Source organism: Paramormyrops kingsleyae, chromosome 12 (genome assembly GCF_048594095.1).
Source record: "Paramormyrops kingsleyae isolate MSU_618 chromosome 12, PKINGS_0.4, whole genome shotgun sequence".
In the NCBI taxonomy this organism is placed as follows: domain Eukaryota; kingdom Metazoa; phylum Chordata; class Actinopteri; order Osteoglossiformes; family Mormyridae; genus Paramormyrops; species Paramormyrops kingsleyae.
In genome coordinates, this window is record NC_132808.1 from 31,508,283 (window position 1) to 31,525,209 (window position 16,927).

At 44.8% G+C, this 16,927-nt stretch overlaps 2 protein-coding genes across 6 annotated transcripts in view; both read right to left on the reverse strand.

Annotated features, from left to right (window-relative positions):
• Positions 1-333: 333 nt before the first annotated feature.
• Positions 334-6,598, reverse strand: LOC111834174 (reticulon-4 receptor-like 2). Its single transcript, XM_072697957.1, has 3 exons — positions 6,247-6,598; positions 4,328-4,554; positions 334-4,149 (listed from the first exon to the last, which is right to left on the reverse strand). Exons 1-3 carry the CDS (start codon positions 6,302-6,304, stop codon positions 3,049-3,051), a joined length of 1,386 nt encoding a protein of 461 aa, XP_072554058.1. The 5' UTR covers positions 6,305-6,598; the 3' UTR covers positions 334-3,048.
• Positions 6,599-11,814: 5,216 nt separating this feature from the next.
• LOC111834176 (equilibrative nucleobase transporter 1) overlaps positions 11,815-16,927 on the reverse strand; it is a 32,136-nt gene continuing 27,023 nt past the window's right edge. For all 5 annotated transcript variants that reach the window (XM_072697959.1, XM_072697958.1, XM_023793194.2 and 2 more), the window contains 5 exons: positions 16,280-16,423; positions 16,075-16,182; positions 15,790-15,976; positions 15,202-15,325; positions 11,815-12,866 (listed from right to left, as the gene is read on the reverse strand). In XM_072697959.1, the coding sequence (XP_072554060.1) occupies positions 12,759-12,866; positions 15,202-15,325; positions 15,790-15,976; positions 16,075-16,182; positions 16,280-16,423 (671 nt within the window). In that variant the 3' untranslated portion in view covers positions 11,815-12,758. The remainder of the gene's footprint in view (positions 12,867-15,201; positions 15,326-15,789; positions 15,977-16,074; positions 16,183-16,279; positions 16,424-16,927) is intronic.

The window sequence follows — 16,927 nt, forward strand, 5'->3', positions numbered from 1 at the left end:
AGAGACACCTTATCACAGTGTTATTAATTACCTGAATTGTATGTACTTACCCCTTGAGATGAGGGATCTAAATGAATCTCAGTAAGGTCAGTAAGATATGTGTATATGCAAGACAAATACGAGGCTGTTTATATTTGTCGTGCAATGTGGATCACATGACAAAATGCAAATGCTAATGATATGTCATCATAGTGTGTGATTTGTGACGCATCTTTGATGTAAGATGTTACATGACAGGAAATGGTGGCCATTTTTTATTTTTGCTTGTCCTTTTTTGGATGGGGGTTTCTGAACGAGATTCATCGATTAAAAATTAGTGCCCATGCAAGTCACTTTTGTAAAACCAAACCAATATTTATTCACATTGTTATGGTCTGAGGTACAAAAGGGTATCACATGACATTTAGGGATTTCTGCTTTTTTATTTTAAAATCCATAGCAAAGACCAAGTTCACCACACCAACAGTTACATTCAAGGCAACAGTAGAGAAAAAAAAAAAACAGACGTCCGTCCTCTTGCGCAGAGTGTCACAAACTGCCACGCAGTCTTGACACTCACAGGTGCGCACAGAAACGGCGGTGGGGCTGGTGCACTCCTCACCTGGTGCTGAGCCCCCCACGAAGAAGGCCACTCGAGGTTCAGTATGAATACCAGAATGGGCTGTATTGATCTCACCAGCGTCACCCGTATGCAATTTAGTTCTGACTCAACCGATATGCATTACAACAGAACTCTTCCAAGAGAGCAGACAAAACGACCCACTGGACCCACACCTTAACTTCTCACTTTCTGGGTACATTCATTAATGGGAAATAAAACATATTTTATCCTGAATGCCTACAGCCAGTGTTTAACAGGAATGTGATTTCCATATCATAACAGTATAGGAAGGACTGCACTCAGATTTCAGCATGAAAGGTGAAGGCATTAATCAGTCAGTCTATTGAAAAGAAGGGAAAACAGTAAATTAGGCCGACTGATCTGGATTTAGCTTCTGTGCCCCTGTGCTCCCGGTGTTTACAGTGATCCTCTAACAGAGAGCTGTCCAGCTGGAAATCATGTGACAAAACGGTGGGGGTGGGGGGTACAGATTGCGTCAGCACTCCCACTCCGACTCCCACCAGCCCTGACGCAACCCGCGAGCCGCTGAGCCGGCTAGCGAACGTGAGGGGCTAGGAGCGGAGCGACTGCTTCACACAGCGCCACCCATTAATCGCCCCACCTCTGGTCCACCGCCGTCCTGGTGAGTCTCGGCGTGTTACAGAGGAATCGCGCCATCTAGAGCTTTCAGACTCTTTGGCAGGAGACCGTGGAGCGTCGCAGTACAGCTGGCACGTCAGCGAGCTCATCCGTCAGTCGGCAGCGCCGGAATCCCAGCCCCGGGCCGTCTGAGTCGAGATTTGTTTGCGGTCAGTCCATTCGACAGTCCAGATGGCTCGTCAAATAACAGTGGGTAGCTGTCCAATCAAGTGGTTTACCTTCATATGCATTTTTTTCACAGTTGTGGTGATACACCAAACTCAAATGTGGCTTTTCGCTAGTCCATATTTTGGAAATGTTAACTGGCGAATAATTAAACCAGTTTTCTAAAAGTGTTTCTGCGGAGGTTTTGCAAGCATTTTTCCTTCAATCAGCTGCCGATTTCTGTGCTTCAGTTTATGCTGAGTTTGGAAGGTATCTGAAATTCTCACAGTGAATACCGTGAAAGAAAATAAACCTTGTCTGAATTAGTTCAACTTAAAAAAAAAAAAAGTTTAATCCAAGGGCGATTAAACGTGCCTTTTCTTCCTCAATCCAGTAACTTAACTGGCCCATTGTATCTCTCCTAACATTTAACATAAAATACGTTAATAACCATGGCAACAGCCACTACTAAGAATAACTACATATGTTATGATCCACAGTGTTGCTATATACAAAGGAAAATATTAAAGTATTTACATGGTATGAATTGTAAAATATCAGTGCTGGTGAGTAGCAAAACAATCAGATCTGGAAAGAACTCATCTCAACTAGCTTGGGGTTACTCTGCACTTCCTGTTCCTCTTCCTTTGGCTCCGCCTCCTTCCTACTCTCCCTTGGCCTGTCACCGTGCCACGATCTCGCTCCCCTTCCTCTTCTCCTCATGCCTTTCTCCAAGCGAAGACTCATCTTTTAACTAATTGCCGTGATAATTACCGTAGTAATTTTTTTCCTCTTGACTTGCTTTTCTTAGAAATCTAATTCAGTGTTGATTTGTATTCGTTTTTCAGAACTAGGCATATTTCAGATTTGCAGTTTTGATGGCTATATCGTCATGTCAGGTCCTGGATTTTTGCCAGATTTCCAATTATTATATATATTAGAAATCTTCTGAATGGTAGCAGACATGCATTTACTGATTTACTGTTTACAAGAGGTGTGCGATTAATTATAATGAGAGCCTATTATGAGGATAATAGAGCAAGTGGTGCTCATCGTATAAGATTCTGTCTTCTATGAGAAGTGCTGCTCATCGAGCTCAGATGTCAATATTAGCAGTAAGAAAGTAGTTTGTATAAAACTATCAATGCCCACAGTGTTGGGGGCTTGTAATAACCTAAATTTCAATGCATTGCTTGAAATTATATAACCAGGTCTTACAGCTGTGTAATAACATAGGTGTAATAGCCATGTTACTACAGTAGTTTTAATAGTCACAGTAACAGCAGCAGGCATAAAAGGAATTTGCTGTAGTCATGACAGTTGAAATGTGTTAGTGTGCTTAGTAGCTAACGACATTACCGTTGTGCTTCTAAGTAAGTTCGATTACCGTTATTACAATGCCGGCCGGTAGCGCTAGCTTCTCCTTCGCCGGGTCTAAGCAGCTGCCTGCGGCTGTTGGTAATCTCCCTGCTGCCCTGTCGTACCTTCCATCAGTGTAGCGCCCGTTAGACCGCCAGTGGTCTAGGAGCCAAACTGAGCAGAATCAAGACACAGGTTTGCAAAGAAAGTGGAGAGAAGAGGCAAAGAGGGTTTCGAGAAACAAGTTCTCGAAAATGGGAAAGGGAGCATCGAGGGGGATGGTATCAACCAAAGAGGAACTGAAAGAAGAGCAGGGTGATGGCTAGGGAGAGCAGGGAGAGGAAGAAGGAGGAAGAGGACGGGGAGGAGGAAGGCAACACGGGGGAGTCGAAGCCGGGCGGACATTCGAGCTCGAAGCAGCGCACTGAGGCATCTTCATTTCCGTAGTTGGCCCAGTACTCCTCCGGATCCAGCTTTGGCAGAGCGGCCTCCTCTTCCCCGATCTCATACTTTGTGGAAAATGATGTGGAGGAGGTGGATGGGTTGAGGGGCTTGCCTGAGGAGAAGGGGAAGGCCTTGACCAATTCGGAGCTCTTGCTGAAAATGCCCTTGGAGCTGGAGACAGGCTTGGACTTGGAGAACCACCAGCGAGTCTTGGTGCTGAAGGTGGTGGTGGTGGTCCCTGCCAGGGAGCCTGGGTCAGGCAGGGGGCACAGGGCAAAGTCCATCTCTCGGAGAAAGCGGAGGTCGGACCCACGTTTAGGCGAAGGTGAGCTGCAGAGCAGCTCGGAGGTGGACACGCGAGATTTGCGGAACCACTCCCAGAGGGCACGGGCCTCGCAGCCGCACGACCAGGGGTTTCCGTTGAGCCTCAGGAACTGGATGGAGGCGGAGTCCCTCAACACCTGCCCAGGGAGCTCTGAAATGGAATTGTTGAAAAGGTAGAGAATGGTGAGCCGGCCAAGGTCCCGGAAGGCCTTCCGGTGGATCTGCTTGATCCGGTTTTCGTGCAGCAGCAAGCGATCCAGGTTCACCAGGCCTCTTAAGACATTCTCGGACAGCGTGCGGATGCGGTTGCCATGGAGGAAGAGGTGGGTGAGGTTGACCAGATCAGAGAACAGGTCGTCCGGCAGGAAGTGAATCTGGTTCTCCTGTAAGTAGAGGAACTGCAGGCTGTAGAGCTTGTGGAAGAGGTCATGGGGGAGAATTGCCAGCCCGCAGCGATGCATGTGCAGGCTCTGCAGTTTCTCCAGCCCCCGAAAGACGCCCCCATCCAGCTGCCGCAGATTCGGGTTGTCTCCCAGGTCCAGCTCTTCTAACTCTCTCAATTCACTGAAGGCTCCAGGCTCGATCCAAGAAATGTTGTTGGAATACAGCCAGAGAACCTACAAGTGTTGCAGTGGGAAAAGGAAAATGGAAGGTGAGTGGCAGCAGGGAACAGGAGAGGGAAAATATGGGAATCATATGCGGGAATATGGGAATCATATCCTAACACTAGTACCATGCAGATATCTTAAGAGCGGGAAGCAAAATGCTCCTTAAAGGCGAAACACAGCAGCACACCTGTGTCTCAAAGCCGAAGGAATCCACACGCAGCTCGGTGATCTGGTTGTTCTGCAGGAACACGCGTTGCGAGTCAAACGGAACACCAGCTGGCACCGTGGTGAAGTTCTGGGACTGACAGCTGACAGTCATGGGTGAAGGGTAGCACACGCACAGGCGAGGACAGCCCAGAGCCACGTTGGGCTTGCCAATGATCAACCAGGTCACCAGCCATAAGGATAAACCACCTAAAGCAGCAGAGCAGACAGAAACAGAGTCGTTACTCACACAAAGCAGTTTGGAAGTGACAGCAAAGCTTGCTGCTGAGAGCTGTCCACTTGACTGGTGCTGAATCTTTGCAAAGATACACTTCAGTTTCTTCCTGTCACTGATTCAACTTCAGCGGATATTCTAGTGTAATTTTTGGTGTATTTTATGTCTCGGAACAAAGATATAGTGACTGATTTAAGTTACAGAACACAAGGTTTAGTTAACTGGATGGATGGATGGATAGTTCAATGACACAAATTTTATCGGTATTCTATCAGTTACATTTTCTAAAAATAAATTGCCTTGAATTGCAAAGATTTCCGTATAAATCCTTTTATAAAGGTGTAAACTGAGAGTAATACGGCGTGTCTATTCAGCAAGTGCCAACTTAACTGCACGTTAAGTTTGGGGTCCCGAAAAGGTACAAAAGACCCTTGAAAACCGATAGAGCTCCATTTCTCTTCCCATGTATAATTAAAAGACGATCCAGTAGGGTCGGATAACAGGAGACAATAACGATCTATTGAAAATAGTGCTTAAAATAAATAAAGAAATGGAAGTCCGTGCGTCTGCCGATGGCTTACAATGGACTGAGGGCGCACAGTTAATTTGGTAGACGGTGAACGAAATTGTACAAAAATACACTGACGAGGATCATCGAATGTCAAACAGAGCAATGCCATCCCCTGTAGGTCTATTTTCCCTTGCACTTCCTTCGAATTTTCACATGTGATGGTTTCAGATGTTATAAAGATTTCTTGTGTTTCTATGATAACAAAATTATCTTTACCGCGTCGTACAACAGCAAACTATTTTAGGCCACTTAAAATTAATAAATTGTTTTACATGACTCAAACTTCTAAAATATTGGTGAGTAGGGGATTTTATATTTTTAGCGAAAAGACGATCGGCAACAGAGATATACAGTACTAAAACTAGAAAATTAAACTTTAATTTGTCAGTATCTCAACATTTTAAACTCTCAACAGTTCAAACAATTACAAGAAAAGAGAAACCTTCAAAACAAATGCCTAGTCTAAGTGTTTAATGGTCTTGCCACAGAATGGCCCAATAAAAGCGTCCTCCTGACAATAGCAAAACAACAGCACTTCCATTGTTTCAAACAATAGAAGTGCTGTTGTTTGACCTCAATGAGGGTCACTATTATTGGACCACCCTACAAGAGACTACTTGCTCACAGTGCACAGGATATCAGGATTTGGCACATTGACGATTTCTGACAGTTTTTGAGGTGAAAAAAACGGATTTTTTGAAAAATATAAAAAAAATCGAGGCGGCACCAAAAAATTGAGGCGGGCGGCCATGTAAAACAATTTATTAATTTTAAGTGGCCTTAACTAAATTCTGATCTTTGTTTAGGATACGAATACGAATCACATTGCTGCCGCTACAGGAATATGAAAGTCCGACAGTTTTGAACTTGACTAGGCTACTTAATCTGCGTTCACGTCAACGATCTGGGATGCAGGACCAACATCAGTCTACTGTTCATAAATGCTTTATAATTAATACAAAAAGCATGCAATTCTTTTCAAATCCCGGTTTTCAAAATAGCAGTAGTTTGTTATATTCAGATACGGTATCAACTGGCATTAAATGTACTGCAGAGATACTGGAGGAAAAAATCATGAAAGAATAATAAAACTCACTCTTGAAGTTGCGGGTGTTGGAGCAGCGACGGCTCCGCGCAGCTGAGCGATTCTCCATCCCGAACCAAAGCCGAAAGCGAGTTAGCCTGAGGCGTCGAGAAGCTGCCTGCTATCTCCGCTGAGGTTCAGCTCTGGTTTGCGAGTCGGGTTAGTCGGCGGGAACTCAGTGGCAGCTCTGCCGCGCGGCATCCACTTTATATGCTGAGCCCGCCAGTGCCTACGATGGTGGGCAGAGACGGAATCTCTCATACGTAAGCAGCCGGGTCAGGTCGTGTGAAGGAGGGATGGGCTGTGGGGGGGAAGGAAGCGACGGTAGCGGAGATTCACCGCTGAAGCGAGCGGTGGAGGGAGGATGGAGTGTGTGTGGGGGGAGGGAGGGATTTACTTATTATTCAGCTGAGAGGCTACGCGCAAACTATCAATATACGTGTTCCAGGGCGATTGAAAAAAATGCAATTTTCTTTTTGAGGCGTCTTTGAGTGATACCAAATAAGAGATAGGAAAGAGAACTTAAAACGAAATAACAAGCGCCGTGACACACCAGAGAACAAAGGGGAGAGATTTATTGATCTGTATTTGAATATTCCTGTGATATGTTATAACAAGACGCAGGAGACGCAATTATTATGTATTTTGTTTTTCCTGTTTGTTTATCTCAGGAAACTACTGCATCAGAATTAGTGTAAATAGGAAATGATTGTTTGTAAATGTGCTCAAAATCATTTATCAAACAATACGCAAACTACTCTGCTGATGTTGGATTGTTCTAAGTTGGTCTCATTTGCCGAACAATGAGTGAATGACCTGCATCATTACAGTAGCTACTGATGTCAGACATTAATATGTATGATTTTTATGATTTACTGCAGTGAATAACTGTACAGTTGAGTATGACCAAGAGGGACAGAGAGTGGGAGGCGAGTCAGGAGTTCAGTCCTGACATGTGACACGTTAAAGGTTCTGTGTTTGTCCTAATTGCACTGGCCACATCACCACATCACCACCCTATAGGCTTCTATTGTTGGCTATGTTATTTGTGAAGTTCATATTGTTGAGAGTTCCATTTTAAAGTTCTTGTTTGATTTTTGTTTTTGTTAGTTGAATTTGTAAAGTTCCTGTTGTTGGGTGTTATGTGTGCAATGTTCATCTTGTCAGGAGTTCCATTTCCATTTCCATTGTTGGATGTTCCATTTCTAGAATTCTAAAGTTCCAGCTGCTGTGAGTTTCATTTCTTAAGTTCCTATTGTTCTACGTTCTGTTTCTGAAGTTCCCATTGTGGGGAGTTCTGTTTTTACTGTTCTCATTGTTGTCCATTTGTAAGGTTCTCTTTGTTGGGTGTTCTGTGTGTAATGTTCTTGTTGGGAGTTCTGTGTGTAATGTTCTTGCTATTGGGGGTTCTATGTGTAATGTTCTCACTGTTGGGGGTTCCGTCTGTTAAGCTCACAAGGTTGGGAGTGCCATCCGACAATGTGAAAACAGCGGGCTCCAAGCAGCAGCGCGTAATCGCAAGTCTTTGCGGGCATTCATGAAGCAAAAACAACAAAAAAAAAACAATGAATGAATGACTGGTGCCGATCCCTCCTACGGGACCGAGTGCACGTCGTGTGCGCCCTGTTCCCGAGCGCGTCATCTTGGGCTGCGTAGGCGGCTGCCAGCTACACGCTGACATTTGGGCGTGCGGCGTGAAGCGCGGTGCAGGGGGTGGTATGGAGCTGACGAGGGAACACGAGGCGTGGGATCAAACAGCTGACCGGGGAGGCGGTGGGCTCCCTGGGGCGGCGAATCACAGCACCCAGTCTCCGAGCGGCCCGGTGCCCATCACCGCTAATGATCGGGGAGCCGCTTCCAGGGCATCTCTGTCTCTCTCGCTCTCATCTCTTCTCTCTCCCCCCACTAGCTGATCAGCCCTCTGATTCAGCGGCACGCTGACATTTGATCTTGTGTAAACACAGCTCATCCGGGGCGGGGGGGGGGGCTCTGTCCCACATGCCACGGGCCGTACCCGGGAACATGCTGACCACCGTCCTTCACACATGTGCTGACCCACGCCTGCATGCCCAGCCAACTGTATGCGAGCGGCTGGCAGCACTGGGCAGACGGAGCGTTCTGTGCGCAAGCACACGTGCTGCGGGCTTGGCGCTGATCAAACTTTGGACACCGAAATGCACTGAACACAGCGTGTGAACCCAATTTGGGCTGATTTTGGTGATGGCACACAGAAGCCCAGCAGACTGTGTCCCTGAGCTGTCAAGAATGGAAAATTGTTGGGTAAATTACTGTAACAGCATGAAAAAAAGACCAGAGTCAGTAATGGTGTTTTTCTATAACAAGCTGTGACATAAATACAGTTGTGGAAAAAATTAAGAGACCGCTCTATATTTTTAAACAAATCTGCATTTTTAAATCCTGGTTTAATCCTGGTTCTGCTGGCAGAGGCTACACTGAGCAGCAGGATGCTTCCAGGTTCAAAATTTCTAAGACAGCAGGACACAAGAATAAGGTGAATCAGGAGACACTGGGAACGACCAGAAACCAGCCGGGTAAAGGGCGGAAGCCACAATCTAATCTCATGAGTCGAAGGATGACATCAAATGAACTTCAAAAGGAATGGGAAACATTAAGTGCAGGTGTGAGGTGCACTGCTAGGACAGTTCATATCAGGCTCCAGTTCAGATCAGGCTCCAGTTCATATCAGGCTCCAGTTCAGATCAGGCTCCTACAAGCAGGATTCAGGAAGAAGCCCATCATTATGAGAAACAGGGAAGAACCAGACTGCAGTTTGCAGAAAAATATATATTATTTACAGATGCACACCCATACATTGAAAAATGAGTGAAACAAAAAATTGTTCTGTGGTCTCTTCAGCGGTTGTATATATGTGTGTGTATATGTATATATATATATACACACACACACAAACACCTTTTTATACTGTACATGGATAATACATGCATAGCTTATTGTTAAAGGTGTTTTCAAATATGCTCACTGTTGTTGGATAAATAACTGGATAATTGGATAAATATCAGTCACTCTCCAGTCTGTAACCCCACTCTGTAAAACCCACCATTAAAAATTCCCAGTTTGGTAATATCATTCGGCTCCTTCTGTTAGCTCAAGTCAAAAAGGTCAATCTACCCATGAATGTATTACTTTTATGTAAGTGCTGCTTTTATATAAAATGTGCGACAGTTGACTTCCGTGCCCAAGAATGACGGGTTCATACACTTTCCTGTGTCTGTCGTGTTCTTAATCCGCGCTTTTTGCGACGCCAAGGTGTGATCAGTCATCGCATTTTTTTTTTCCCGCCACTTCTGTCTGTGCTGAACTTCATTCCCATCCATCAGTCAGTGGGCTGAAGTGAAGAGACAGGCTCATTTTCCTCGCCGCTCCGGGGAAGCGTGCTTGCTGAAGGACTCGGCACTCCCCATCGCGCCCCCAAACCAGATTCGTCACATGTGTGTTATAGGGAGACGTGAGATCATGCCGACTTGTAGAGAATGGCAGGGAATAGCTGTGGTGGAAGGAGAGCGGAAATCTAAATATGGTGCAGTGGGCTTCATTGTTCTCCCCTCAGTTCCGACAGCCACTTTTTGGTTCTGCCATCTTGTGTTGTCATGGTTATTTTCATAATTCCCTACTTTTAATTTTGTCTTGTTCCAGCTTTTATACCAGTTTGTAAATCAGTACAATGGTATTATACAGAATATTACAGTCAAAGGTTAGCTTGCATACCTCCCTCTAGGCCAAGTTCTGCCTATGTTTGAAAGACCCTTAATTAATGTTTCATCCAAAGTAGCCTACAATTGTACAGTAGGATCCCTGCCGAGGCTTTAATCAGCGACGTTTCGGTCATAAGTTCACGCCATTCAGCTGCAATGCTATCTTCAAAACAGATAACCAGTTGTAACGATGTTTTTGTAATGCTTCCCAACTGTTCGGCACCACACACATTCTTGCAACACCCTCTCGTTTTCATTCTCTACGTCCCAAGAGAACTTAAAAATCGACTCCCCACGCCCCCTCCAGCGCCCCCTCCAGCGCCCCCTCCCACACACAACCGCCATGCGCCACGTATATCATGCAAAAAAGCAGAGTTTGTGCTCTCCGCCTTCTGTATGTGGCGAGGCGTGTGTGTGTGTCTGTGTGTGTGTGCGTGTCTGTGTGTGTGTGTCTGTGTGTGTGTGTGTGTGTGTGTTTGTGTGTGTGTGTGTGTGTGTGTCTGTGTGTGTGTGTGTGTGCGTGTGTGTGTCTGTTTGTGTGTGTGTGTGCGTCTGTGTGTGTCTGTGTGCGTCTGTGAGTGTGTGTGTCTGTGTGTGTCTGTGTGTGTCACCGTGTGAGTGTGTAGTGCGGCAGGTTCACGTCAGAGAGCGTTCACACATACTACGCTGTGCCCTCTCTTTCTCCCATGGTAGAGACATGACAGAAATAGCTGGAATATGCGTTACCTCATTCCTTGTCACTTATTAATTTAATTATTCCCCTCCCCACCCTCTCCCCAACTCCCCCCTTTCTCTATTTTCACCAGTTCATTCATTAGTTTCTTTATTTTTAAATAATGACAGTCAGATTTTGATCAGAGATGACGCAGGCTGGCTTGAGCGCAGCCGTGCCACTGAACTACACCGGAGAGAGGGAGAGAGACTGGGGGTGGAATTCAAAATTATGATTAAGTTAAAAAAATGATGGTGGGAATTACATTATGAGAAGCATCCCTATAGAAGAAGTGTATTGTGCTTCTGAATTATGTCTTTATTAGCATGATTTAGCAAGGTGAGGGACAGAATACAGTTTTTATACATATATTATTTAATGAGAATATTATTGTTAATATTATTATTCTTAAAGAATCGTTCTTTAAGAACAAAGTTTAATAAATACATACTTTCATGTGAATAATTCTTCCTATTAGAAAGCAAATTATGTCCAGCTGAATTTATTTTTTAGGGGGAGAATTACATAGTGCTGACCACCATTGAACCTTCCAGAACACTAGGTGGCAGTAAATGGTTTTGCATGGTGCTGCTGAGAAAGCTAATGAGACTGTGTACAGGTGGTGTCCCTGGCAGTACTGCAGAAGAAGGGAAAATCTAATACGATTCACAGAACACGTCCTTAATAAGTGCTTACTTCGTGCCAGTCAAAGGCCATTGGAAATCAGCAAAAACTGATCGTTTGTCTTCACCTTTTTCATTCATCCATCTTCTAACTACTTGGTCATGGTCTTGATGGGCCTGGAGCTCTTAGCACAGGGCAAAAGCCTCTGCTATTCCAAACAAAGTGAAAACTCGTACTGATGTACACAAATGCTCTTAGTTTCATCCTAAGTAATGCTGAGCGGGAAATATGCGTACTGTTACATGGTTAATTTTATTATTGTCAGAAATTGATGTGTCCTGTTTTATTCTCTTAGTTTTGTTGGTTTTATAATACAACAAAATGATACTGGCAATCAGTTACACAAAGTCTGGAGGCACGTAGTCTGTTGAGTAACTCTAGACAGTCTCGGTTGTGATTGGTCCAGTCTTGGAGAGTGACAGACAAAACACAATTCAATCGCACAGGACGTGGGAAGGATCCTTTTAATCTGAGCAGCGTCAAAACTTGTCAGTGGAGTCATACAGGAACTTAACAATATGGAGGCATGACAAAAAAATGACACTGATTCACTTAATTGTCCGAACTCTCACATTTTAAAAATAATTGGATGACATGCAATGATATTTGGAATGATATAAATAAAGCAACCATATTTTTCCAATAATCTTCAATACATATGAATCTTCGATTATTAAGATAGCTCTGACACTATGTGAACATGTGACTTATTTTGTCAACACATAAAGACAGATAAAGATAAATATAAAATGTGTCTCTTGTTTGTTGGTTAATGCCGTCATTATTTATCACTGTGACTTAGACCTTAGACAAAGACCTGTGGCCTGAATCACAAAGCTGGACTCCTTGTTTGGCCAGATGACTTGTCGGATTTAAGGTAGTCTGGACAAAATGTAAATGAACAAAGATAAAGGCACTAGGTCATATTTTAATGACTATTTGTGAAAACATCCTGGTGATTCCAATGAATTCACAAACTTATTCCCACAACTTTAAAATTCTATAACAAATTCATTTATTTTCAATAACAACAGTTCTTCACATTTTTTTGAATGATGACAAAAACATTTTTTAAGTTCCCTCCTATAAAAAAGCGTATAACAAATGCCTTTGGTTATATATGTATACATACGCAGTGCTCTCATCCAATCATATGCGTATTAGTAATAGTAATGCCTCCTTCCTCCAAAGGATAAATTAATCAGTATATTTTGGCACCAGCCCATAAATACTTTCCTAAAAAGCGCGTTTGTGTGTCGGACACAAACGGAAAAGATCCCACGGTTTGGTGGTGACTCCCATCCGTCGCTTCGCTGGAAATGCAGGGTGAGTGAGTCAGACGTTCTCTATCCGGTGGGAGTGCTTCTCCTTCCTGGATCCGTCGGGGCAGCGATTCACTGTGCCGACGTCCTTCTCCGAGCGGCTGCCCGGCGGCAGTGGATGAACACGTACAGCGGGTGGATGAAAGCCAGCGTGGTGAGAACAGTCAAGGCCACGTTCAGCTGTGAGGTGGGAGACACAAGAGAAGGTGGTATACAGGAGTTAGGGCTCGCTGGACCTTCTCAGGAGCCCAGGGCAAAGTCGTACTTCAAAGACCCCCTGACCAAGCATACTGATGATACACGTACTTTCTCCACAACGCGGCTAATTCAGGGGCCTGGGGTGAACTGTCTATTCTACCAATAGCCAGAGTCGGCCCCGATCAGAGTCTCTGGCGGGGTGTGACGAAGCACGCGTCAACATGGATGCTGGCTATCCAAAAACGGGATCATGAATCAGGCACTCAGAGGAGATGTACAGATGTGGACAAAAGACCAGAAAAGAAATAGGAAAAAAAAACAGCTCAGAAATGTTCTGTATAATTTTGAAGTAGCTATATTATTAATAAAAACTGAAAGGATGTCTAGTAATACAGCTGGATTTTTTTGCTGAATTCAGGTTAAGTGCAACGAGGGTGCAGGATCAAGGCCTCTTCGGCCACTCTCAGTGACATCATCACCAGACTCTCTGTCACTATGGCTGTCCAATACCACCAAGCCATGTGGTCTGTGTCCTAAAGATCCTATAGATCTTACCTTATGTACAGAACTGTATCAAACATCTGTGGCAGTCAAAGAAAATAATATTTAAATGATCTACATGTCGGTGCAAAACTATGATACTGTGTCTGTCGATGGATGTCATCTTAGCCATTTCAGAACTTCTCCTAAAGTCAGCCCAGGATTTGCAGTAACCATGCAATACAATCATGTATATTTTGGTGGTGGAATTTTATCTAATACCTGTAAAGGCTGAGGTGCCCCTGAGCAGAGGTTTGGGAACCGAAGCCGTGTTATTCTGGGCATCTAGCAAGGTATCAGTCAGTAGGTTTACATGCACACTAAGGAAATCGAATTATCGTGTTAGTCGTACGTTTAAAGTACAGGTAAAAAGATGTTAGTCCGACTGAAAATGAACTACATCAAATTTCTCAGAGTCAGTCTAAGACACCCAGATAATGTGACTCCTGCATGTAAACATTCAATCGGACTCAAACTGGCCTCTGCACATAATCCACAGTCCCCCCTGACCTGGAAGTAGCAGAAGAAGCCAGTACACGGTATACAGAAGAAGCTTGGAGCATAGCAGAGGATGTACAGCATGTACCAAATGTACAGCACGTACCAAATGTACAGCACGTACCAAATGTACAGCATGTACCAAATGTACAACATGTACCAAATGTACAACATGTACCAAATGTACAGCGCTGTAAAGCTGTATAATTCACCACTCAACTTGTCCCTTAAGGGTATATTCCCAGCGCACCAGGTACCGTACTTTTCGTACTCTGTCATAGGAAAAAAAACCTAGCAAGTTTTACAATTTTAATGATTATTCCTTTTCAAGATTATCTAGCATATATTTAAGAATTAGTTTAAAGTTTACCTCCGCTGCTTTTGCATGAGCACTGCATGCGTTCTCAGACAATCATAATCATTTACATCCTTGCTGTTTAAATCAATCCTAGACAGGTTTGTGAGAAATTTATGAACTACTTTTTTTGTTTAATAAATACCCCAATATTTATTAGAAAATCACATGACCAATATCATGTTGTCATAGTGTATTACATTTACATCTTGTTTTGCATCCTGACCTTGTTGTATCTGTTCTTCCGACCAGATCGCAGTTAACGCTTGTGTCACTTCATTTGTCCACGCATCCATTATTATTAATGTTATTATTTTTTACGTCTGTGACATAATAGGTCAACCTAACGAGCTGAAAGGAGCCATATTGCCACCTATTGTAGCGAGTCGGACATACTTCGGTCAATAAATCGATTCCCCTCCCGTACACGTATACTGGGACAAGGACAGCAGTCCGATTAAACGGCGTAATCGAGCTACAACCGTAGCTATGCGTGTAAACGTGCCGAGTGACTTTCTGGGCAAGAGAAGAAATTATTGTTCGTTTTTACCGTGTTACTGTTAATCGTTATAATGTTAAATTGTTCTTTTTCCAAGCAAATATACACTTGCACAAATATACACGTGCTAACTTTAATCATTCTCTTTGATGGCCTAAGTGTTTTGCATAGTACTGTATTGTATAACAATAAATATTATTTGTTAAGTCTAGAATCTCTAGACTTCCTGCTGGTAAGTAAGATTCAGTTAAAACCCCAGTTGGTCTGAACACAATGAGAGGCCTTAGTGTGTGAGCGTGTGCATCTGTGTGTACATGTCCGTGCATGCGGCACAGATCCCTGCAGCATGTGTGCAACATGCGACACTGCAGCGGACATGGTGACCCTGTAATCCTACAGTGTATCCATGGAGACACTGTACTCACATATAGGGGGTCTCCTTTCAGGGGGCCTTGGACCAGGGCGAAGAATGGATACTGCAGCAGTGACACCAGTGCAGACAGTGCCAAGATCAGGCCATACAGCTTCCCGAAGTGGGAGGAAGGAAACCTGCAGGTATGGAGAAGGGAACACTGGGAAAATGCACAGTGAAAGCAGACTCAGTACACCCCGCCCGACCCCTTCGTCCTCCTATCTGCTTGCTAGGCTCTCCCGCTTTGAAGGAGGTCCGTGGGAGAGGAGGTGGGTGTTAGCCATAACAGCCCTCCTGCTTAGGAGCCCGTGAAGGTCGGGCTGGGGCTTCTCTCCGTCATTCATAGAATGTTTTCTTCGCCTCTGTTACATTCTGACAGCATGAGTTTACAGCACACTGGTGTTCATGCGAGAGAAGTGTGACAGAGTTTGTCAGAATGCCTATATTCTTTTTTTCCCCTTAAAAGGCACAAGTGCCAGGTTGGGTCCAGGCAGGAAGTGGGCTGTGATTGGCTGAATATGGTCCTCTGCCCGCTGAACACCAATCAGTGACCAAAGAGGTCCACCACCACCCCCCCCCCCCCAATGCCGATCCCACTCACGCGATGCTGATAAAGGCGGCGTTGCCGCCGTACAGGAAGGAGCGGTTGATGACTTGGAGGACGAAGGTGAGGTACTGGAGGGGAAGGACGGGCAGGGCGGCACACAGGGAGAAGAGCAGGCACTGCATGGCGGTGATGAACAGGGAGAGTGCGGCAGATCGCACGTCGGCCTCCTGCTCCGTTTCTCCTGGGAGGTGTAGAGGCCAAGTTGAGATTCTGACTCCAGGGGGCGCCAGAGCACAGGGTGCAGGCTGACTAGGGACCAGTGGGGCCTCACCACCCTACCTGGAGCGCGGGGCTTCCCCTTGTGCCTGTCCATGATGAGGCCGTTCCAGGGAGCACAGAGAATCCCGCACAGCTGGGTGAATGCGAAGGCGTTGGTATACTTGCTCACTGCGGGCCGGGGTGGGAGAACAGAGGCGTTAACAGGCTCCGGCTACTAAGGAACGTGGCCGATCGGTCGGCGGCGTGTGCGTGTGCGGATAGTTACCCAGGGTGGGATCCCCTCCAGTGAGCCGATTCAACATGGGGTTTAGTGTCCCGATGAAGAGATAGTGTCGCAACTGCATGATGGACAGCCAGCCCAGGTGCAGCATGAAGAACCAGGACAGGATGCAGCTCCTGACATTGGCCACTGGAGAACCAAGACACATCAGATCTGAAGCAACTGGCTCCTGATTTCCAAAATCCAACCCATTACCTAACACATGAAAAACTGACTTCTTTAAAAACAATAATCTGTAATAAATAGTGAATGCTTAACTGTCAGACTGGATACATTTACACTAAATAGACTATTAGCGTTTTTCCACTGGCATAAAGGAACTGACTCGTATCCAAGTCATACTGTGAAAAGCGAGTAGTTACAGTGTGATTCTGACTTGCTTTGGTTTTCCACTGCAGCAGTCGGCTCGGTAAAGGCATAGCTGAGTTTGGAGAGTGACAGTGATGTAAAACCAAAGAGGTGCTTATTTACTGTTGAAGCGGTGTACATCATGATTTACTGTGTCTTCATTTTTCTAATTTCCTATGCCGTGCTGGGTTTGCATCACACACTTAAGTAATTAGCATTCACTCACGTAAATATGCGTTAAATATCCATTACTACTAATAATGAATAATATATAGAATATTCCCC

Bases quoted from the DNA above. Each gene is read 5' to 3' on its own strand.
- LOC111834174 (XM_072697957.1), bottom strand. From the start codon at position 6,304: ATGGAGAATCGCTCAGCTGCGCGGAGCCGTCGCTGCTCCAACACCCGC. The intron at 4,555-6,246 runs GTGAGTTTTATT...CTGCTGCTTTAG, and splicing joins CAACACCCGCAACTTCAAGA to GTGGTTTATCCTTATGGCTG. The intron at 4,150-4,327 runs GTGTGCTGCTGT...CAACACTTGTAG, and splicing joins CCTTCGGCTTTGAGACACAG to GTTCTCTGGCTGTATTCCAA.